The 25,016-nt window shown below is 41.5% G+C and overlaps 1 protein-coding gene and 1 long non-coding RNA gene across 2 annotated transcripts in view; one reads left to right on the top strand and one right to left on the bottom strand.

Moving 5' to 3' along the window:
- The window catches only part of LOC109200437 (uncharacterized), a 31,371-nt gene extending 12,727 nt beyond the window's left edge, over positions 1 to 18,644 (top strand). Inside the window, 7 exon segments of the mRNA XM_019356009.2 lie at positions 5,301 to 6,994; positions 6,996 to 9,307; positions 10,455 to 10,680; positions 10,865 to 11,038; positions 11,226 to 11,399; positions 17,461 to 17,514; positions 18,620 to 18,644. Coding sequence (XP_019211554.2) covers positions 5,301 to 6,994; positions 6,996 to 9,307; positions 10,455 to 10,680; positions 10,865 to 11,038; positions 11,226 to 11,399; positions 17,461 to 17,514; positions 18,620 to 18,644 — 4,659 coding nt within the window.
- A 1,728-nt stretch (positions 18,645 to 20,372) lies between these two features.
- Positions 20,373 to 23,600, bottom strand: LOC109200438 (uncharacterized). The gene is made up of 3 exons (XR_002060595.2): positions 23,395 to 23,600; positions 22,566 to 22,644; positions 20,373 to 20,531 (listed from the first exon to the last, which is right to left on the bottom strand). It is a non-coding gene; the product is annotated as an uncharacterized LOC109200438 (long non-coding RNA).
- Between the last annotated feature and the right edge of the window lie 1,416 nt (positions 23,601 to 25,016).

Here is a 25,016-nt window from a genome sequence, read left to right as displayed (position 1 = left end):
TCTATTAAAATAAAAACAACAACCTCAAAAATCTTAAACAATCCTAAATTTCACCCGTTCAATATACTGCCACTCACTCCAGCTAATTTGCATACCGAGTCATATCTCAAATTCAGGCTTTACGTGTATTTTATTAAACATTCACACCATTCTATCACTCATAAAAGTAGCAAGCTGATTTTCATTGCATATGTTTGTGTTTTTAGCCAGGTTTAGTCAAGGTCTATATTAATCTTCATGAGCTTGTCTTGTTAATGCATTTTCTGTTTGTGTGTGTGCTTTTGTATATGTTTCTTTTTGTGGTTTTTCAGACCCTTCACAATTCTCCACTTAAACAGTCAGTTTTCTCTCTCCCAAATTTGCTAACCTCAATTTTGATTTCCCACCTTAAATAACAGCATTCCTTGTCCTCAGCCAGAAGTTAGAGCTTGCTTTTCAGGTTCAGGGAACAATTCACCCTGAAAGACAGGGAGTGTCTCCCCTCTTTGGCTCATCACTGGTCATTGTTAATGACATTTCCCCCTCTGCCTCAGCCCAGCGGCTTTACCCTTGAAGTCCCGTCTCCACCAGTGAGTCCAAGCTCACTTAGGGACCTAGGTTCAAGCAATCGTGACTGCGCCTGCCTTAGGTTGTCCCAGGGTTTCGAGGTGGGATCTTACCCGTCATGGGCTGTCCAGCCTTCCATGCTCGCCTGATATGGGGGCCAAGTGGGCACGGGTGCTATGAGGTTAGGGGACACACTGACTCTGGAAATTAAAGGAGTGTAAGCTGCTTTCTTCATTGCCTGGGTGTATTAAACTATCCCACTTCTGATTGTTTCCAACAATAATTTCACCTGTAGCAATTTGTGTACGTGCGTTTTCTATTCATTAATGTAATTGTCAGTTCATGTATTTTATTTTCTCGGTCTTTCTCTTTTCTAAAACATGTAATTAATATAATTTTATTACTTTTTCTTAAGACATTCAGTCTCTGATTCCTCTGTTTTCATGTTGCAACGTCTCTCCCCAGCTATAATCAGACTTCCTGTTTGACGCACACACACTCTCTCAGGCCTCCTCTATTCACGCACTCTCCTATGAGTTATTATTACTTATTTACTATTTTGTACAAGTCACACAGAATCATTCAAATCAAGTACTCACAACATTCACACACTTAGAAGCACTCAAAATACGCTTTCCTAAGAGTATTTTATCAAACATGCTTGCTTAGAATCAGAAAGAGGAAGTAGACAACACTCAGTGCGTCTGTCCTCTTAAAAAAGAAGAGAAATAAACACATATGGGACAATTCTCCCCATCTTAGACGAAATGTGACCTTAAATGTCCGTTTCTAAGTCATGTTCTTCTCTACACACGACTCTTGGCCTCCAGGGCATAAAACTTTGAGCATAATCTTTTACTTTACCAGAACTAGTTTTTTACCAGAACCCTCATACTAAGACTAAGACTGCAATATGTGCAATTCTTTCTTTGACAAAGTTGTATTTTGTATTTTCTTACTCAGCTGTATATAGTATTGGTATTCTATTTCATTCTATTGTATATATCATTCTATTCTACTTTATCTTACTGCATTCCAGTGTTTTCTAATTTCTGCTGTATAACTTTGCACTTTTGCTTTAACAAAACAAATTTCCCACCTATGGGACTAATAAAAGTCATCTTTATCTTTAACTAGCCCTAATCTAAATCCTGTCTCATCCACTGCTGAAATTCTAGTTCAATGCACACATGTGTTGCAGTTTAAAATTAACAGAGGAAGTAACTCACACCCAAGAACTTTGTGTGTGTGTGTTAATGTCTGTGTCCCTTTAAATGAAAAAAGGTGAACACATGTGGTGAGTTTTCTTCAATTTACACAAAATATGACATTAAATATCCTTTTTTAATTCCTGTTCTTCTTTAAACACCATGAATGACCTCCAGGTCATAACCTTTAGACTTATAACTCTAATATAAGTCCACACAGCGCACCAAGCACAGAGAAAATTCAACCTCAGTTCTTCAGAATTCTCCTCAATATTCAGAAACTGTTTCTGTCATTTATCTGCCCAAGAACTTCATCATATGGACCTCGCTGGGTCCAGTAATCTTCAGCACATGTATCTCACTGCGGCCAGTGAAGATTTAAAAACAGTTTATTGTCTCAGTTTACCCAGTATTAACTTATCAGATGGACTGCAGCCAATCCATCCATATCAACACAATTGTGTGTCCACATTTACACAACTTATTGTTCACCTAGTAATATTTTCAGAATTACTTAAGCATGGTAAACATTGATTTTCCTTTAAAATCAACTTATCATTAAAACTCAAAATCACAGCTGACTCGATTCTCTGAAATCCTGAGTCAGTTAAACACCTTGCTCAACTCACAGTTTTTTTTTCTGGGACTCCCTCGTCTGAGCTCACTCTTTTTACCCCGACATCTCCGCCAGAATGTTACGAGATCTTCATAGACCCAAAAGTAAGCATATTATTTCCCTAATCAAAAGTGAAGCCGTTCTTCACACAGTAATTCTTAATCCAACAGCCTTTGTGTTTTGAAACTAAAAAGAGGAAGGAACAGGGCCCAATTTTAACTGCGCATGTTTTCACTGAACAACACACACAGACACAGACCCAGGGCAATTCTTCCTGGATCATTTATCAACGTTCGAACCAACACAGTCCGCATTGATTATTTTCTGGACCTCAGCGGATCCACCAAAATTCATGTAAGTATATCAACCATTCACCGGTTTATTTCTTTTCCTCAGACCACCAGATCTGTTACTTCAGCACAATAAACACTGATTTTCCTTCAAAATCAGTTTACCAAGAGCCACAAAACCATTTCTGACTCGATTTTCTGAACTTCTGTGTCACTTAAACATCCTGACAACACCAGGTGTTTGCTGTCGGACTTCCTCGTCCGAACTTAATCCTTTTACTTACAAATAAGCGTCTCCCAAAATGATCCTCTTGATCATTAGCTATTCACCGAGCCCACAACTCTCGGCAACACCACCTGACATATGCCCACGCCGGAGCTCCTCTTTGAAGTCTCAAAGAGGTACAAGAGTTTGACACTTATTAAACCATAAACTGACCAATAAACTCTTATATTCTCTTATTCTTAAACATGCATTGGTCTCTTTTTCTCTTTTACCATGAAATACCATATAACCTTTTAACTCAGTACTGTCTGTTTCTCAAAGTTTCATTATCCTTGCTTCAAAGCTTCTCATTACTTCAAAGTTACTCATTCATTACTTCGACATTTTACTTTATTCTCAAGAATTCAGTTTTACCACTACTGCGCCAATAGTTAAGATCATCTACTCAGCGAACAGATAATTTAGAATTCAGCCAATTTGCACAAATTTGCTTATTGAACAGGTTTGTGCTTACCTTTTAATCTTTTTAGACCGGTCGTCTGTTCGCCTCATATCAGATCCAACCTTCGGCCACATTTGTTTTACTGATCGGCTCGCGGCTGACTTGAATTCTCTTAAATCATATATCAACACCTCGGACCCTTCGCGTCCGGTATTTATTCTCTTAAATCATATATCAACTCCTTGGACCTTCTCGTCCGGTATTTATTCTCTTTTTCTCCTAATTAAGTGTCTCCCTCAAAATGATCCTCTGCGATCACCAGGGCTATATCTGAGGCCACAAAATCTCAGCGGGCCCCCCCCCTAGTTTAATCCTAGGAAACGTCTTTCCCAGGGGTGGAGTCCTTCGGCTCCGTGACTTTTAGACACTTTTAATCTCTTTATTCCTTAATCACAACTCAGTCTCTTTTCTCTCTATTTCCTTAAAACAACGTCTCTAGTTACTTTTAGCTCAGTACTGCTTTTTCCGAGTTGAATGTGAAGGCAACGCTACTCTTAAGTTTCACTTTTCATTGCAAACAAAGATTTTCGTTTCAAACAAAACTCAAAACAGAGATCAACGGATGACCACTTGACTACCTGTTTTAGAATTATAATCCACTATAGCACAATTTCTGTTTAAGAGGTTTGTGCCTTACCTTTTTTCTGTTATATGGGCCCAGTAGTCAAGCAACCACCGTGACGTCTGCCGTCCGATCACCTGATCTGGCCTCGACCTCCGCTGACAACAAACACCTGTACTTCTTTCTGCTGATCTTTAGTTGCCCGCATCCTCCACCAAATGAAGCGAGATCGATCAACTGCAGATCAGACAACAAACGACGGAGGCTCCAGAAAAGTGCAATCAAACGATGAGTTTATTGACAACGGAGAACAATCATCAGCATATGGCTTATCTGCTCTGATAAAAATACACTGGGTTCTGGTTTTATAACATAGAGGATCACACCCCCACATACACGTCAAATACAGGTCAAAAATACATTATGTACAGTCATTGTTTACAGACAAGGGTACATCTTGTACATCTCTAATAACTATAAACAGACATATAACTTCTCTTTTTGATAACACCTTCCTTTTAAGGTAATAACTTCAAGCTTCAGGGCCTCTAAGGGCTAATAATTGACCCTCGTCCTCAATCACTAAGTAGACTGAATTGGCGCAGGTCTCAAATAAGAAGCAGAAGACACTGGGGCCTTCGCTCAGGCCTGCTACTAGATTTATGTGTATTGTAAGCATGCATGCAATTAACCTGCTATGTTCTCATCTTCCCTCAACATGTATCACCTGGACATTGCGCCAGTGAAGCTTACAACCCTCTTGGATAGAACATCAACTCTAAACAAGCACAGATATGCAATGTGTATAAAATGATCATAACTACACCTGTAAATAGAAAGGTCAATGTGATGACAAACATATTCAATGCAATATGAACCCTGTAAGAAATATTACTGATAAAATAATACTATAAAACATGTTATTAATGCATTTATCATAAGGCAGAGTATATGGCAGCAATAAAAGAATCTCTAAATCCCAACACCTCTTTTACAGACAATGATCAATTCTAAGAGATAAATGCAGACACAGAAGTTCCCCTTTCTGGCACCCTCTTCCGAATATGGTGATTGTTATAGACAGTGTTGTTGTTAATGTATGTTTGGGGGCGTTGCACCCCGGAACCTTCAGAGGGTTTTCAGGGTTCTCCCTGCCGGAATGTTATGTGTGGGACAGTTTCCTGTATGTGTCACGACTAGCTGTGATTGTTTAACAAAGTGGTCAGTAAACGTCCTGAAACTGGCACTTGAGTTTCCGAGCATTTTTATCCTGAGGTTATAACACCTTTTTGGCGACGAGGATAAAAGCCGAACGCGGACCGTTTTGAGTTTTTGCTACGGATTTTGCAGTCGGACTACCACTTTGCATCTATGGCTACGATCGGATCGCTCACGGAGTTTGCCGAGGGAGACGGCGACTGGATTGAATATGTCGAGAGGCTGGAACACTTTTTCTTAGCAAACGACATTTCGGACGAAGGAAAAAAAAGGTCAGTTTTTCTCAGTGCGTGCGGAGCGAGGACCTACAAGTTGATACGTAACCTGACGACGCCTCGGAAACCCGGGGACTTCAGTTTCAAAGACCTGGTGACGTTGGTGCAAAATCATCACTGCCCGAAACCCTCCGTGATTGTTCAGCGGTTCAAATTCCACACTCATTCACGCAAGCCGGGAGTTTCGGTGGCTGCGTATGTGACGGAGCTGAGACAGCTGTCGGAGCACTGTGAGTTTGGAGGCGTGCTGGATGACATGCTCCGCGACAGGTTGGTGTGTGGTATAAATGATGATGGCATGCAGCGTCGGTTGTTAGGGGAGCCCACACTGGACTTTAAGAAAGCTTTGGAAATTGCTCAGGCAATAGAAACGGCAGCTAATAACACTAAAGACATTTGGAAAGCTAACAACAATATGCAATCAACCGAGGTGCATCATGTGTCTCAGAGTGTGAGGGGCAAACCGAGGGAGCTTTTGGAGTGTTACCGGTGTGGGGGAGCACACTTTGCCAAGGACTGTGTTTTCAAAGACAGTACCTGCCATAACTGCAAGAAAAAGGGGCACTTAGCCAAGAAATGCAGGGGCACTAAGGAGAAATCAAAGAAGGAATGGAAGACAAAACACAAACTAAACACACATCACCTGCAGAGCATGGCGCCTGAGGAGGATGAGTGTGTTTTCAATATGTTTAATCTGGTTGGCTTTAATAAGTGCCGTGCGGAGCCCATCTATGCCACTATCCAGGTAAATGGGAAGGAGCTACAAATGGAGGTGTATACAGGGGCCTCAGCTTCCGTGATCAGCCAAGCCACCTACCACAGCTTGTGGCACTCGGGCGGGGCACCAGCTCTCCAAGCGACTGAGATAAGCCTAAGACAGTACACGGGTGAATGCATTCCCCTGCTCGGTGCCATAGAGGTGCATGCAGCATATCAGGGTCAAGAAGCTGCAGCAACACTACTAGTGGTGAAAGGGGAGGGGCCTAGTCTGCTGGGTCGTGACCTTCTGCAGAAAATCCGCCTGAACTGGAGGGAAATCAGGTATGTAACTGTAATAGCAGAATTACTGGGAAAGTATGCTGATGTGTTCAAGAATGAATTGGGCACTCTCCGGGGCACCACTGTGAAGCTGTGTGTGGATCCTTTTGCCCGGCCACGCTTTTTCAAACCACGCACTGTACCATACGCCATGAAGGCCAAGGTGGAAGCAGAGTTGGAGAGACTACAACAGATAGGGGTCATTGAGCCAATAGAGTTCTCGGACTGGGCAGCCCCGATTGTACCAGTGTTGAAGGAGGACGGAGGGGTGCGTATATGCGGTGATTACAAACTGACAGTAAACCAAGCCTCTCAGCTCGACGCCTACCCTCTGCCTCGAGTGGATGACCTGTTTGCCACACTGGCAGGTGGTCAGACATTCACGAAGTTGGATATGAGTCATGCTTACCAGCAGTTGCTGCTGGATGAGGAATCAAAAAAATATGTGACAATAAACACACACAAGGGGCTGTTCAAATACAACCGCCTGGTGTTTGGCGTTGCATCCAGTCCGGCGCACCATGGACAATCTTCTGCAAAACATTCCTGGTGTTGCCGTTTACTTGGATGACATTTTAGTTACAGATAAAACAGAAGAGGAGCATCTGCGTAACCTTGAGCAGGTGTTGAAGAAGCTCTCAGAAGCTGGGTTGCGGTTGAAGCGCAGTAAGTGTGTTTTCCAAGCCCCTAGTGTGACATATTTGGGTCATCGCATCTCTGCTCAGGGCCTGTCCCCGCTGGAAGAGAAAGTGAGGGCAGTAAAGGAAGCCCCGAGTCCAAAGAATGTAACTGAACTAAGATCATTCTTGGGCTTAGTGAACTATTATGGGAAGTTTTTGCCTGACCTCTCCAGCATGCTTGCTCCCCTGTATGGGCTACTGCACAAAGACAGTCAGTGGAGGTGGTCCCAAGCACAGGAGAAGGCTTTCAGACAGGTGAAAGAACTGTTACAATCGGCACCGCTCCTGGTGCATTTTGATCCGGAGAAGGAGGTGGTCCTGTCCTGTGATGCCTCCCCGTATGGCATAGGAGCTGTTCTTTCACATCGCATGGAAGAAGGGGAAGAAAAACCGGTCGGATATGCGTCACGCACGCTCACAGCAGCAGAAAAGGGCTATTCACAGCTTGAGAAGGAAGGCTTAGCAATAGTTTTTGCTGTGAAACGCTTTCATCAGTACCTGTATGGCCGCCCATTTACTGTTGTTACAGACCATAAGCCCCTCCTGAGTCTTTTTAGTGAAACAAAAGGCATCCCACCCATGGCTTCAGCCCGGGTTCAGCGCTGGGCATTAACACTGTCGCCATACCAGTATCGCATTGTTTATAAGGCGGGACCTGAAAATGCGAATGCAGATGCTTTTAGCCGCCTCCCCCTCTCGGAGGTCCCCGACCAGTCGAACATGCCCCCAGAAACTGTGTTTTTGCTGGACAGGCTGGCGAACACTCCGGTCTGTGCTAAAAACATCAAAGCATGGACTGAACGGGATCCAGAGTTATCTCAGGTTAAACAGTGGCTATTACAGGGCTGGCCAGCAATAGTGGAGCAGGATCAGCTCAAACCGTATGCCAAGCGTCAGCAGGAGCTCAGTGTTCAAGATGGCTGCATCCTGTGGGGTTCCAGAGTCATTGTTCCGCCTCCAGGTCGGTCACAGATTATTGAAGTGTTGCATGAGGCTCATCCAGGGATTTCTCGAATGAAAAGTCTGGCAAGGTCATTCGTGTGGTGGCCGGGAATGGACAGTGCTTTGGAAGACAAGGTAAAAGCCTGTTCTCAATGTCAGTCAAACCAAAAAATGCCACCACCTGCCCCACTCCACCCATGGGAGTGGCCTGGCCGTCCATGGTCCAGGCTTCATCTAGATTTTGCCGGCCCCTTTTTGGGCCACATGTTCCTGGTGTTGGTGGATGCGCATTCAAAATGGCTGGATGCCCACATAACGCCAACCATCACAGCCCCAGTCATCACAGACACACTCCGGAGAATCTTTGCAACACATGGATTACCTGAGGCAGTGGTCACGGACAATGGGCCCACGTTCACAAGTGGGGTTTTCCAAGAATTTATGGAGAGAAATGGCATCCGACATATCCGCACCGCCCCCTACCACCCTGCCTCCAATGGCTTAGCGGAGCGCGCCGTGGAGACACTGAAAGACGGTCTGAAAAAAATGCCAGGTCTTTCAATAGAAAAGCGGCTCTGCCGTTTCCTGTTTCAGTATCGCATCACGCCTCATACAACCACAGGCTTGTCCCCAGCGGAGTTGCTGATGGGGAGGAAGCCCAGATCTCATCTGGATCTTCTTCGCCCAGATGTGGGAGCCAGGGTCACCCAGTCACAAAGTGGGCAGAAGGTGAGACATGATCTACATGCCAGAGGCTGTGTTTTCAAGCAGGGAGACTGTGTGTATATCAAAAACTTTACGGGTGGCTCACGGTGGCTGCCTGGCGTCATTCACCACAGTTCGGGTCCAGTATCTTTTGTGGTGGAGTTATTGGATGGCAGACGAGTTCGCAGGCACAAGGATCATGTGAGAGCCCGCACGGACAGAGCTGAGAAGAGGGCTCAGAGTGGTTCGCATGCACATGGTGGAAACAGGGCTGTGGACATCGTGGGGCCTCAGAGTGGTTCACCCGGAGGGGAAGTCATGTCAGCAGCCCCTGAGATCGGGATTGGTTCTTCAGTATCACCAGAAGGGCTGGTGGAGCAATCTAAGTCACCTGAGCCGAACCCGGCCACAGGAGCTCAGCAGGCTCCTAGCCTGGAGAACCCAGCAGCAGGACTGAGAAGGTCAAAGAGGCAGCACAAGCCCCCTGATAGACTGACTTGTTAAAATAATGTGGTGTTGTATTCTCCCTCTCTTTTCGTACTTATGCATAATTGCTATGTTGTGGGTTTTTGCTTAAGGGGAGGGAAGTGTTATAGACAGTGTTGTTGTTAATGTATGTTTGGGGGCGTTGCACCCCGGAACCTTCAGAGGGTTTTCAGGGTTCTCCCTGCCGGAATGCTATGTGTGGGACAGTTTCCTGTATGTGTCACGACTAGCTGTGATTGTTTAACAAAGTGGTCAGTAAACGTCCTGAAACTGGCACTTGAGTTTCCGAGCATTTTTATCCTGAGGTTATAACAGTGATGATCTCAGGCCTTTGAGGTCCCCATGGACTTGTCCTCCTTCTGTCACCTGTTGTCAAGTAAACTCTAGTGCAACATGTTGCTGAATACACTCAGGCCTTTGCTCCGCTACCATTTTACTGTAACAATATACTCAGCATATAAGCTTTTTAAGATTATAGATTTAACTCAACGATTTAAAGTGGTTATAACTGCACCTGTAATAAACATGTTAATATGTTATTATGATAACCCCTGTAATACAAATTACAATATAATGCCAACAACCTCAATAAATGCTTTGATGAAATGATAATTAATGCAATGATAAAGATGATGGTTATGAACAGTAGCAGTAAAATAATTTTTTTAATCCTACAGTAGCATTCCTTATTATTCATTAAATGAGAAGATCTCATAGCCAAGAGTATTTGGAGATCATATATAAGCAGAGAGTAAGCATTTTTTAAGAGAAATGAAAAATAAAACACTAGTACAAACCGCGTCAGACTGGAGGCCGTACAGCTAGCGTTTAAATCCAGTGTTCCTCACAGTACACAGGTAATGATTATAGTTACTGAATTACTAAAATTTAAAAAAAAATTGTTTTAGTTAATATTGCATTATAGTGTACACAGAATTATTAGCTCAGTAGGTAGTGTGGCTGCGCCATGATCGGAAGGTTGGGGGTCGAATCCACCAAACAGCTACGCTGAGGTACCGCTGAGGAAGGTACCGCCAATGTTCCAATCCTGAGCGCTGGATTGGTAGATGTCCACTGCTTCACTGAGTTAATGGGTTAAATGCAGAGGGCTACACAATTAAAATAAGGGCTCTAAAATGTAAAAAAAAAAATATAAATAGATTTCTTTGGATTACATATATATTCTTTTTTGTTTTTGCTGTTTTTTCTCAGACTGAGCAGCTGTAACATCTCAGAGAAAGGCTGTGAAAATTTGTTGCCAGTGGTCAGCTCCCAGTCCTGTAGTCTGAGAGAGCTGGACCTGAGTACCAACAGCCTGAGTGATTCATCAGTAAAGCTTCTGTCTGCTGCAGTGGAGAGTCCGCAAGCCATACTGAATATTCTGAGGTCAGATCAATTTGTATTCTGTTTTGTTTTGTTTGTTTGTTGTTGTTTTTATCAACTGACAAAAATAATCAAACAATTTAACCAGTAAAGGTAAACTTTATCCAGTTGTCGTTGTTTCATAGCATTTTTATTCATTTCTTGATTACATTTTAACAACAGTCTTTGTTCATGTTTTTATCTTCAGACTCAATGTCTGTGAACTCTCAGAGAGATGCTGTAAAGCTCTGTCCTCAGTTCTCAGCTCACGGTCCTCTAGTCTGACAGAGCTGGACCTGAGTATCAAAAGCCTGCAGGATTCAGGAGTGAAGCTTCTGTCTGCTGGACTACAAAGTTTAAACTGTAAACTGAATACTCTGAGGTCAGATCAAATTACATTTTGTTTTTAGAATTATTAATTAAACATTTGTCCAAGTTCATCCATATGATGATGTATCTGAGCATGTTAATGTTTCCTTTAAAAATAGAAAGATAAGATTTAATGTTGTAAAATGTATTAACAAACTCTACATGAGTATTTGTTTTATAGACTGTCTTTTATTTTACAGACTGAGTGGCTGTAACCTCTCAGAGAGAAGCTGTAAAGCTCTGTCCTCAGTTCTTAGCTCCCAGTCCTCCAGTCTAAGAGAGCTGGACCTGAGTAACTGTGATCTGCAGGTTTCAGTAGTGAAGCTTCTGTCCGCTGGACTAAAGAGTTCACAGTGTTCAGTGGAAACTCTCAGGTCAGGATTCAAACCTTTCCACAGATGATCATTTAAAATGTGAATTAAATTATTGCATAAACACGTAACCTTCATAGAGCTTTAGAATGGGCTTTTATTTATATTTGATTTGATTATTAGACTGAATTATTTTTAAAATTGTTATAGTCATGTTTGTTTATTTAAAAAATACGCCATGTACTGGCTAATTTAAAGATTTAGGGCTCCCTTGTGGCCATAATGTATTAATTGATTTCTTTAGGAATAAAATTAGGTGCTTATTGGTGATTAGTGATTGTTTCGCTTTTTGATTTTCATTCACAGTACTTACTTTTAAAGGCTGATTTCTCAAAATGAGATTTTTTTTATCTTTTCTTTTACTATACTTGCATCCACCAAATCTTCTTGCTTGATTTCTGTCTGTTTGTAGTCTGTCTGTATTTTGAAGGTTTTTACAGAGCTCTTAGTACAGTTTGATTTGAAGAATATTAGACTCCTAACATAATAAATGTAATTATTTCACTTCTTCTTGAGAGATAGAAAGGGATGACTGGGTGAGGTCCAGTGGTTCATACCAGCCGAGAGCGTGGCACACTGGGCATTAAATGATCACAGTAGTAATGGCTATAGTTTGATAAAACAGGCAGTCTTACCCAGTAGAGAATACAGGGTTCTGGAGCCAATGTGGGGGAGGGGACTCGCCCAGTACTAACTACCTACTCCGGAGTAGCCTTATAGGTCAAATCAGTTCCACCTGTTAAAGGTAGCTCCGCTATTGATGGTGTCACTTGTTATTTCTGGGATGAGTTTAGTAGCCTGGACAGCTGCTCAGAGGAAAGGTTATTTTGATGATGATGATGATGATGATGATGATGATTATTATTATCATTATTATTATTATCATTATTATCATTATTATTTGGCCAGGGTGACCTGCAAGAGATGTTTGCATAAAGAATAATACTCAGACTTTTAGGTTTTATTGTCTTACACAAGGTTTCAATGTCCACAATTTAATTGCACTTTAACTGCAAGAAATGTTATTGAACTAATCCTGATTTACTTGTTATCTTTGGTGAGGAGAGGTTGGAGGTAGGATGAGCACAGTTAGGCCTAAATATGCTCTTATCCTTCAGTTCTGTGTTGATGTTGATCACAAAACAGGAGAACAGCTGGGCATCCAGTGGAAGTGTGATGGAAATCCTGAATTGGCAGTCATTAGAATCACTGTAATTCTATTTTCTGATTCATTACAGTGGTTAACTTCAACATATTTATCTTTATTTCTATTAAACTTGGCAGTATTGAGACACTGAGCATAATGAAGGCTCAGTATAAGTTATATAAGTTGTGGTAACTGGAACATATTTATGTTTAACATGTTGGGTTGTATTTGATCAGTTTCAGGTGTTTGTGTAGCTGTGTTAACATCAGTCAAACACATATTCAAGTTTCAAATTCAAATTTCAACATATAAATCATAGTTCTGTCTTTAACAGTTACAACACTCTCACCACATTTGTTAACAATTCTCTCAACAAATTAGTTTTTCCTCGTTTGTTTTTATCCAGCTGAGACTTTGGGTATAAACAGGAGAAAGCAGTGCAGGTTCAGTGTAATCAAACCTCAGACTGAGTTCAAAATCATCATCATCCCCTGTCCCAGATACCACATCAGCACCAGAACCATGATGTGTTTACTCACATTTAAAAAGGTGGAGGTCAGTGTGAATGGACTGTTGTCATTGGTCTGAATGTCCCTCTATAAACATGTGCTCTTCATTATTGATTTTTTTCATAATGAACAGAAAATGAGACTTAAAAAAATCCTTCTAACTGTGGCCGTTGTTGGAGCAGGTTGGGCCCTGGGTTTGAGTCCCCCACTGTACCACAGTGGCTTCTAGTTTTGTTTCACAGTGTGTAGAACAACAAATAAAACCAAATCCCAAAAAGCTTCAAGTCAAAAACACATCAAACTTTGAGGATTTTTCCCAAGGATGAGGAAGCAGACTCGGCCCCAAACAGCTGAATACTGTTACCACAGCAACCACAGCAGTGTACTCTCAGTATATTTAGTTGTATAAAGGTGTTTGTGGTGTGTTGCAGCTGAAACAGCCTCATGTATGTTGACACAGGGAGAAAATAGTGTGCGAACACTGTTCACAGCAGTCACAGCTCGCTGCCTTCAAAAGTCTCTTCCTTCCTTGTTTGGATGTCACTGATATCATCTTCTGCTCTCACACTGACCACCTGTTGGAGCTAACATGTTAACATGGCTAACAGCAGCATCACTTTATGTAGTCCTTAGTGATGGAAACTGGAAGCATGAAGTCAGTGATGCTGGAATAAGCATCTCCACAGTGACACTAATGGTCACTATCATGACTCTTTGATGATATTCTGTGAAACACTGACAGAGAAAAGTGTTGGGCAAATCTGAACAAGTCTACTTATTATACACGACTGTCCATAATTGTGATGGGCACATGTTTTGGAGAAACACCCTCCCTCCTGCTGCTCAGTTCACTCCGCTATTCCACTCATGGTTGTTCATTAGAACCTGTTTTATTTTGGTAGGTATGGTCTCTGGTGTCAGACGTTGTCTAGATGAGTTTCAGCTGTGTCACATGACCCTCCTGTGACAACCTCAGGTGTATAAATGGCTCTGTCCTTCCCTCTGTCTTTATGTCAGTGTCATTTTATCCTCCTCATGTGCTGCCGGCCTCTTTTAGATTCTCTTTAGCTTGTTCCTTGTGTCCTTTTATTCCTCAGTTTAAGACACCAAATTCACCAAAGGTTCAGTCTGCCTCCTGAAACACTCCCATTCATGGGTCTTGATGCATTCTCAATCATCCAGGAAAGTAAATCTCCAAAAGTTGAATCTGTTCATCTGGACGTAGCGTTTTGTGGGAGAAACGTTTCGTCACTCATCCAAGTGACTTCTTCAGTCTCAGCTGACTGCAGGTTTCCCCAAACCTTATAAACAGTACATTTGCATTACAACTGAAACCAGCCCACTGAGGGAACAATGGGCTGTGAGGTCAGTTCCTTAATCATAATTATTCAAATTCCCATGACCATTGATCAACAATCACTGACCAAAACCCACTGATCAAAGAACACTGATCAATGGCCATGAGTACCATTCACAGAGAGTTGGGGGATGGCTGCAATCACAGCATTGTAAGATGACGAAAGATGTACCCTTAGGCCCCCTCCTCGATTCAGAGATGGTCTTTCCCTTTTCACGTAAATGGCCTCCTTGACTCCGCGCTCAAACCAGCGTTCTTCCCTGTCCAGGATGTGTACATCCTCATCGTTGAAAGAGTGTCCACTGGCCTGTAGGTGTAAATAGACTGCAGAGTCCTGGCCTGATGAGGTTGCTCTTCTGTGTTGTGCCATCCGCTTCGCTAGAGGTTGTTTGGTTTCCCTGATGTATAAATCCTGGCAATCCTCCTGGCACTTAACAGCGTACACTATGTTACTCTGTTTGTGTCGGGGGACCCGATCCTTGGGGTGGACCAGTTTTTGACGCAGCGTATTTTGGGGTTTAAAAGCCACAGAGACCCGGTGTTTGATTGTTGATCAATGGTCATGGGAATTTGCATAATTATGATTAAGGAACTGACCTCACAGCCCATTGTTCCTTCAGTGGGCTGGTTTCAGTCATTATGCAAATGTACTGTTTATAAGGTTTGGGGAAACCTGCAGTCAGCTGAGACTGAAGAAGTCACTTGGATGAGTGACGAAACATTTCTCCCACAAAACGCTACGTCCAGATGAACAGATTCAACTTTTGGAGACTCCCATTCATGACATGAGACCAATACAAGATGTCCTTGGCAGCACAAACACTGTTTTAAAAGCAGCGATGGGCAAAGCCAGGCTTCGTCAAACTGAAACATTGGAAGCATTTGTGCGTTGTGTGTCTTGAAGATGTTGTTCTGTGAAATGGGGACATAGACGAGCCCAGCACAGTTCACAACACAACTACAGAGACACAATAAATCAGTTTAGTCAAACAGAACAGACTGCTGTGTTTACTGTAATAAGTACACAGGTTTACAGCTGTTTGTTGGCCTCATGTTTTGCTCCCAGCCATGAAACTTTGGAAGCGTTATGTTGATTTTGAGGTTTTCTGGGAGTTTGTGTCATCAGGCTTGTTCTACACTCTGTCAATCAAAGCTACAAGCTGGCATGGCGTTAGCTTTGATTTGGAATCACTTTGAAAAAGATAGATGTCCATGAAAAGACTAAATGTGTTTTCTTTCTTTATACAAAGTTTGTCCCATTTTCACAGGCTCATTCTGACCAATCAGAAGCATCCACTTCACGCACATCTTTAAGTCGTCCTCTGCTGAACATCTTCTGAACCATGAAGAAACTTTCCTGAACTTTATCTTCTAACACTGGCCTGATGTTTCACTGTCAGTCTGGAGTTTGGCTCATAGTGAACCTGCACAAGTCCTGTTGGATTTGACAGACTCACAATAGAAGTGTCAGTGGAAATCAAAAAGGAAAATAGAGCCTGGAATCAATCAGTGTGTTTTTCTAGCTTTCCTTTTTATAGGATCAATATTTTCTGTATTTCTACACACAGTGTGTGAGTTACAGCTGACAGTGAGGATGATATCCCTGAATGAAGTAAATCCTATTTTCTGTTTACAGTAGAAAAAAGTAGAGCACAGACAAAGCTGAAAACTGGTGCCCGTTTGATTTAGTCCTTGAAGCAGAGGTGGTGATTTTACTGAGATCTTCTAATGATCTAATGATGTTACAGACAGTGTGTGGCTCTCTCTCTGCTGATAGGACTGAATGTGTGTGGAATAAACTGAAGCAGTGCTATAAAAGCATCATTCAGTCATTACAAGGCCCAGTCCAAAAGGCCAGCCAATCAAAAATGGGAATTCCTGAGCCTGGCGATGCCTGGAAGTAGCAGGTATGCCACCTGTGGCAGCTGGTGTCATGTGATCTGAGTGTTTGAACCACGCGTTGGAGCAGCGTTTCCAAACATCTGCACTTCAGAAGCTCCAAAGTGTGGAAATGTCAGTGTGGAGCGTCTCATCCCTATTTAAGAGATCTTCTTGGCTCTGCAAATCTAAGCTTGCAAACAGCACAATAGTTTGTCAATTCCAACCAATCAGAGCGCTCCTAATGTCACGTCACATGACTCGTGTGTTTCTCTCTTTGATTAGCACCCAAAGAACTAAAGAAAGGCTAAAAGGACGTTCAGCCAATCAAATCCCTCCTAGGAACAGGAAGTCTAGAGAGGAAATGGAGCAGAGAAGGAGAATCACCAGTTTAAATGTCTGAGTTTTAAACTGGTGACCCTCTACAGATTTTTTCACCATTTAAACTGTTTAATATCAGATTTAGAAATAACTTTTGGATAGACTTTCTGACTTTACTTTGGACTAATCTAACAACTCAGCCTGGCTGTGTTGGACTGGGTGTGGAAGCAGCTCCCAGTTTGAGTTCAGGAGACAGACACCCTCTCTACTTTGAAGATCAGCTTCAAACTTTCCTTTTTGCTAAAGCTTATAGTTAGAGCTGGATCAGGTGACCCTGAACCATCCCTTAGTTATGCTGCTATAGGCTCAGGCTGTTGGTGGACTTCCCATGATGCTCTGCTTTCTTCTCCACTCCCCTCTTTTCACTCCTGATGCTTTTATATGTCACTACTGCATGTCCTTAACTTTTGTCCTCTCTCCTTAGTTTGTGTTTTGTTCTTGTCTCTCTGAGCTCATCTCTTCTCTTTCCCCTCACCCTGCAACCAGTCATGGTGGATGCTCCTCCTGGAGCCTGTTTTCAATGGGAGGACCATCTTTGTGTCAAAGGGAGTTCTTCTTCCCACCATCACCAAGTGCTGCTCACAGTCGATTGTCTGATGGTTGGGGCTTTCTCTAATATTGTAGGCTGTGACCTTACACTGTTAAACAGCTTGAGATGACTGTTGTTGTCTGTTGGGAATTGTCACTTATCAATAAAGTTACACTGAATGGATGTAAATGGATCGATGTAATTGTATGTGACTGAGAGAAAATGATTGTTGACAGATGGATTGTTGTTTTGTGTGTCTGCAGTCTGTCAGGCTGTCTGATCACAGAGGAAGGCTGTACTTCTCTGGCCTCAGCTCTGTGCTCCAACCCCTCCCATCTGAGAGAGCTGGACCTGAGCTACAATCATCCACGAGAGTCAGGAATGAAGCTGCTGTCGGCTGGACTGAAGGATCCAGGCTGGAGACTGGACACTCTCAGGTATGGAGAGAATGTCTGATAGAGGAGGAAGAGCTGGAAACATTTCCTGTGTCCTTCACTCACTTCCTGTTTGTTTCCTGCAGATGAGACATGAACAATCACACATGAAGGAATATTTTCAGGGACAGACACACTAGTCTAGCTGCATAGTACATGGATATTTATGTAGGGGACCGCCAAGGACCTCCTTGGTTTTCACACAGCTGAATAAATGTCAAAAAGAAAAATGATTAAACAGAAGTGTGAGATGGTCAAGAATTTACGCCAGTGTCCTGTTATATTTTAAATAGCAAGGAGCAGGCGGCCGAGTTTATTAAACTCCACGGAGACAGCGGTGACGCAAATCAGAAGGGTAGACCTTCCAATTTCACAGCCGTTTACTTCCAGCCTACCCGACCTTCTGAAGACCCACATAGACCGCGAAGGCCGGGTCCTCAGGAGGATACAGCCCATGAATTTGCACACGGCATCGGTCATTGTGTCCTTGGGCAGGACACTTCATCCGTTGCCTACTGGTTTTGGTCAGAGGGCTCGGTGGCGCCAGTGTCCGACAGCCTCGCCTCTGTCAGTGCGCCCCAGGGCAGCTGTGGCTACACTGAAGCTTGCCATTACCAGTGTGTGTGAATGTGTGTGTGATTGGGTGGATGACTGAATGTAGTGTAAAGCGCTTTGGGGTCCTTAGGGATTAAGGAAAGCGTTATAAAAATACAGGCCGTTTACCATGTAATGTCGAGAGAGAGAGAGAGAGTTTTGATACGTGAGAGATTTGTAATGTTTAGCGTGTTTGGAGGCTACAGTTAGTGTGTAGTGTAGTCGTCGTTGTTTTGTGTGTCAGTTCTACTAGTGAATGTCACAGTTGCTGCCTTAAAGCCACCAAAGGCAGACTGCAGTGTAAACGCTGTCTCCACATGGAAAACAGGAGTGATCCACCTCCTGCTGTCAGACCTGCAGGTTTATGCCTGTGCTGTTCTCCTCTGTCTTATAGTGGACACAAACTATTTATGCAGTAGCACAAATCATTTGTGTGGCTTCTTATTTGATGCAGAACACCTGATTGTTCTGTAAATAGTTTGAAATGCTTATATAAAAACCGCCTGAGGCCTCGGCTGCATTTATAGGGAAATAGTTGCAGAGTTGTTGTTTGCAAATCTTGTGCATCATTTTCTAAAATGTACAAAATGATTGGTTAAACATGTTTGTGGGTTTTACAGTAAAAATCTCTCTTTTTTTCTCCTCTGATATTTTCTCCAACACTGTAAAAAAAATATTGTAGAATTTACGGTGAATTACTGGCAGCTGTGGTTGCCAGAATTTCACCGTGAAAAATAAATTGTAAATGTAGAACACAAAACGGTATCCTATTTTGGTAGACTTAAATTTCACAGTAAATAATAATTATTTCTTTTACAGTAAATGACTGAATTTAAACATAAATTCGTGTGAAAACAACAAACATTCCGTTAACCTGATTACAGTCTTACTTTGTAAAATATAGTGAAACTGTATAATATAATACGGTATCATACCTAAAAAGTTGAATATTACGGTAAATTACTGGCAGCTGTGGTTGCCAGAATTTCACCGTGGAAAATATAGTAATAATGTAGAATATATAACGGTATACTTTGTTGATAAATGTAAAATTTACAATAAAGAATCATAAACCTGTTCATGGTAACTCATGTAAAAGCAACAAACATTCCATTAACCTGATTACAGTTTTGCATTGTAAAATACAGTGAAACTGTATAAAATAAATATTAAAAAGTTGAATATTATGGTAAAATTCTGGCAGCTGTGGTTGCCAGAATTTCACCGTGGAAAATATAGTGATAATGCAGAATACATAACGGTATACTTGTTGATAAATGTAAAATTCACAGTGAACTTTGGTTTTTGTGCAATTATTACATTGAAATAAAAAACTAATATAAAGTAAACCAGTTAAAATACATCTTAATAAGCTTGTTTACCGTCTCCTATTGACAAAGCACAGAAGAGCTGTATAATACAAAACATGCCTTTTTATTTAAAAGTTCACATTTACATGAAATTATTGGCAGCTGTTGCAGACAGAATGTCGTCTAAAAAAATTAAGGTCCAACAAATGAGGTAATAAACATAATAGGGCTAACTGGCATAAAACTTACATTCTTTGACTTTTTGTCATAATTTCCTAGAAACATTAATAAAAACCAGTAGAGACAATGATTAAATTAAATAGTTAACATCCATCCATCCATTCGCTTCCACTTATCCTTTTTCAGGGTCGCGGCACTGGAGCCTATCCCAGCTGTCATAGGGCGAGAGGCAGGGTACACCCTGGACAAGTCACCAGTCTGTCACAGGGCTAACACACAGGGACAGACAACCATTCACACTCACATTTACACCTATGGGCAATTTGGATTAATCAATTAACCTATCCCCACAAACTGCATGTCTTTGAACGGTGGGAGGAAGCCAGAGTACTCGGAGGGAACCCACGCAAACATGGGGAGAACATGCAAACTCCACACAGAAAGACCCCGGCCTGATGGTGGAATTGAACTCAGGACGTTCTTGCTGTGCAGCAACAGTGCTAACCACCGTGCTGCCCTAAACAATTAATACTTAATAATCAAATTAATGACTAAAAAGGCACTGATCTAATTAATATCAAACTTAATACAACCAAAAACAAATAAGTACATAATAAACAGTCAAACAAAATTTAAAACACTTGATACTTGCAGTGGTTGGCAAAGTTTCTTTTTATCCAGATTGATAGTAGAGGGCTTTCAAAACAGTCTGTGACGGTGTCTGAGGAACTGGAACAGGTTTTGGATCAATGTGCTGGAGGACTTGTTTGTTGTTCTTCAGATGCTCGGTGTAGATTAGCGTTCTTTCCTTGCAGTCTGAAAGCAAATACAAAGCACAATAAAGCAAACTGCCCATTTCAAAAGCAAATATACAATCTTACATCTAATAGAGCTGACACAATTAATCGTATGATTTACAATTGTGATGCATTGTGGGAAAAAAAGCATTCTTAATCCATTCAGAAGAAACTAATCGATTATTAAATACAGTCCCGATCAAAAGTTTAAGACCACTTGAAAAATGGCAAAAAATCATGTTTTGCATGGTTGGATCTTAACAAGGTCCCAACAACATGCAACAAGCAGAAATGGGAGTGAGACAAAACATTTAACTTACATTTCACAAACTTAAACTGGAACAGGCTGTTTTACAGCTGATCAAATGTTTAGGACCACATGCCTTTAAAAGGCCAAATTTGTGCAAAACTGTGGATTCATTGTCATTTTCTGTCAGGTAGTCAGACTGTCAGGATGTTCTGATGGCAAAAGCAAAAAAACTTTCCTTGTTGAACATGGTCGGCTTGTTGAACTGCATAAGTAGGGTCTCTCACAGCGTGCCATCGCTGCTGAGGTGGGACGCAGTTAAGACGGTCATTTCTTAAATAATCCTGGGTGTTATGGAACAAAAACATGAAGTGGAAGACCTAAAAAATCCTCAACCTGAGTTAAGGCCATTAGTGGTGCCGACTGCACCCCCATAACCATCAAATGGCATCTGAGACTGAAGGGCTTCAAAACTAATTCTCTAATGAGAAAAAAATATAAACTTTTTTTATTCTGTAAAAAAAATGCAACCTTGATGGTCCTGATGGTTTCCAACCTTACTGGCATGACAAGCAGATCCCACCTGAGATGTTTTCTTCGCCCTACAGACGAGTGGGTGCCACAATGATTGGGAAGATGCTTCTTCCTTCAGTGGAACAATGAAGCTTCAGGAGGTGCACGGGTGTCAAAAGGCTGCTGGCTATGTCCAGATGTTGCAGAGAGCATCCGTGATGGCTGAGGGCCCTCATCTGTGTGGTAACGACTGGGTTTTTCAACAGGACAACGCTACAGTACACAATGCCCACAGGACAAAGGACTTCTTCCAGGAGAATAACATCACTCTTTTGGACCATCCTGCGTCTTTCCCTGATCTAAATCCAACTGAGAATGGACAACAGTTCCAGACAGTAGACACCCTTCGTGTGGCCATCTTCACCACTTGGAGAAATGTTCCCACTCACCTCATGGAAACGCTTGCATGAAGTGATCAACAAGAACAGCGGACCAATTAATTACTGAGTTCAAGTTTGGAACTTTCTGTTTTGGGGGTTTACCCATGTTTTCTGGAGGTGTGGTCCTTTTACTTTTGATCAGCAGTAAAACAGCCTGTTTCAGTTTAAGCGTTGTTTTTAATAAATTGCATGCTCAATAAATGTTTTCACATGTGTTCACAGTGGACCAACAAGTGCAGTTTGTGTTCAGACAAGTTTTGAGCAATAAAAAAGTAGCGTATATGTAACCTCCTTTATTTGTTGATGAAAAGAAACAAACTGAAATGAAGTTATCATGATGCACTGGGAAAAAAATTATATTTTTCAGCGCAAAACGTCTGTAGTTTTATAATAAAATCTCTGTTACTGAGCCTCACAGGTCCTTTTCTTCTGCTGCTGCGCATCACATGCCAGCAGTGGCTTCGCACATGCACGATTGGATGCAGTGGGGTAAAAATCATCTGCTCCATCATCCATTCCACCACGTCATCAATCATGAGAGGCAACACCCTTAAAAAGTTCCAGTTTTATATTAACTGTGCTGAGAGTTTGTTTGAGGACTGATCTCTCACACGGCTTTGAAGAGGTATCAGAGTCAGAGTATTTAAACTGTTTGATGCTCCAATTCAGAATGGAGTGGGTGAACCATTCTTTTTTTTTCACAAAAAAATTTAAGAAACAGCACAACATCATATGACGAAATTCCATAAAATCTTGTATCCTAATCAAAATGGCAAACCTGGCTGACAGATGTGAAAATATTTTAAACAGTTGAAAACTGACTCAAACTTTACTCCTTCTATATCTGGTGTACCTTCAGTCTTGAGGTGCTCAACAAGAGAGTTGTACATCTCTATGGTGCATTCTGCTCCACGCTGATTTGGATCACCACCCTGAAAAACAGATTGCGTCATTAAACAGTATCTACAGAAATGTTGTGTACGACTAAAGCAGATCCCACCAGTGCAATGTGAGCCCAAATTATCTCCAGCATGCAAAACAAGGTTCCTTTAACTACAGTTTTATCTATTTATTTCCATAACCTAAAGGATTAACAACTTCAAAGGCATCTTGGTATAGCAGTTTGAAACATAATGGATTTTGGTAAAAAAAAAAAAAAAAAAAAAAAAATATATACTACTTTTGAATATCTGACAATCACTAATGTCACACAGTACATCTGATTCCTCACCTGTTACACATTTCTGGATCCCTTGACTGCTTCACAAAGCTTGGAAATACCCTCATCAGATAATGTTATTTTAGTTTTAAGAAGTGTAGTGAGCTTATTCAGAGTATATGACTGACGCAACTCATATTTTTTTTTTTAATTTCCTCTACAATGGTCAGGCTGGCAGAAGCAGGTCACAATGAAATACATAACCCCTCAGTGACTTCACTGACTTGGCACAGAAATCAAAAAGGAACATTGTCTTTAGCTGTTTTTGGTAAATTAAACTGGCGTTTGTTTCACAGTAAAGCTAGCTAAAATCTTCAACCTACTGCATTAGCATGAACTTTCCAGAAAACTAAACAGGACTGAAGGCGAAGCCTGTAACAGAGCAACGCTTTCAATGCAACAAGAAAACTAAGCGAACTATGGTTACAGTTGATATACGTTTCGAGTGTAATGATATACTTACATTGAAAGAGAAGGTTGTTGGTTCAGTGCAGGGTGCTGCTGAGCTCCCTTGCTGAGCAGGAGTGTCTGGACCAGGTCTGGACCGTTAGAAGTGGCGCTATCTTCTTCTTCGTTGGTTTGGTTTTAAATATTTGGCGCTTCCAAGGAGTATTGGTGCCCTCTGCTGTTGCAGTACCTCAAAGTCAGACAGCTATTTCTGACAACATCGTACCCTCCTCGTCTAAGTTCATATGTATATATATATATATATATATATATATATATATATAAAACACCCAGCACGCCCCTGCGGGCGGTTTATCCTTCAAGCTCGGGTCCTCTACCAGAGGCCTGGGAGCTTGAGGGTCCTGCGCAGTATCTTAGCTGTTCCCAGGACTGCGCTCTTCTGGACAGAGATCTCCGATGTTGTTCCCGGGATCTGCTGGAGCCACTCCCCTAGCTTGGGAGTCACCGCACCCAGTGCTCCGATTCATGTAACCCCTTCCGCCAGGGTTACTTGCGTAGTAGCATTCCAACAACGCCCTGTTTTCGTCTCTTGCCCACCGATGCCTTCTTGTTCCAGTAGCCCACTTGTCGTCAGGGTGCCCTGGTTCCTCAACACCTGACGCGGACCTTGTTGATCCGGGCGACGTCCGAGCCGGCATGCCTTCATATATATATGACGGTTTAGACACGTGATGCATTTTCTCCCAAACGTGCATGGACTTTAAGGAAACTGATTGTTACAGCTTTTATAATACATTCGTTGACTGCTCTTGACCTTGCAAACTATACCGATTTATTAACATTATTTCATTGTTTTTTTGTATTTCATTTTGATCAATTAATTTTAATTTCAGAAGGTGGTATCACATTCAAACAGATTGAACACGGACTGAACATTGATAAATCCATGATTTAAACCTCCCTATAACACAAAATATATTTTTTGTTCATTGTAACTGTGATATACTTGGTGAGACTCTAGAACTTAAAGAAATATACATTTTTTTTATTAGTAGTAATTGTTTGTATGTACTGTTAACATATACTGTTTTATCAAACAGCCTGAGGTTGTTGATATTAAAAACATTTCACCGTAACTTTCACATTAATTCTAACAATGTTTTCACATTTTGTTAAAATTAAAAGTACGGTATGTTTTAGGTAATTAATATACAGTTGTAAATTGTAAATTCAAATGAAAAAAGCAGGAAAGATTGTCATTCATACAGAGTTATTATGTAAATTGTAGGGTGATTAATTGTAAATAATGTTACAGATTTTTCCTGTTGTTTTCAAATACAATGGGCCATATTACAGTACATTAATATATTTTCAACATATTAGGAGTGTAAAAATAAAGGCAAATCACCGTTTTTCAATTTACAGAAATGTAATGTCCATATTACAATCAATTACTCTTTTTGATTTAATGGTAATTTTCCGTTGCCATTTTACAGTTATTAACTGTCATTTTTATGTACATTTCTTACAGTGAATGATTTGAGATATGGTGTTGATAAATGTGTCAGAGCTAATCCAAAGATATAACCCTGTGCAGTCTGGAGAAACGGCATCATCCAGTCTGTCCTGTTTCCATCAAACACTGTCTGGTTGGCCTCAGTCATGAAGCATGACGGG

The sequence above is a fragment of the Oreochromis niloticus genome, unplaced genomic scaffold, assembly GCF_001858045.2.
Source record: "Oreochromis niloticus isolate F11D_XX unplaced genomic scaffold, O_niloticus_UMD_NMBU tig00003144_pilon, whole genome shotgun sequence".
NCBI lineage: Eukaryota > Metazoa > Chordata > Actinopteri > Cichliformes > Cichlidae > Oreochromis > Oreochromis niloticus.
The sequence above is the reverse complement of the archived record's forward strand: the minus strand, read 5'-3'. Positions and strand labels throughout refer to the sequence as shown.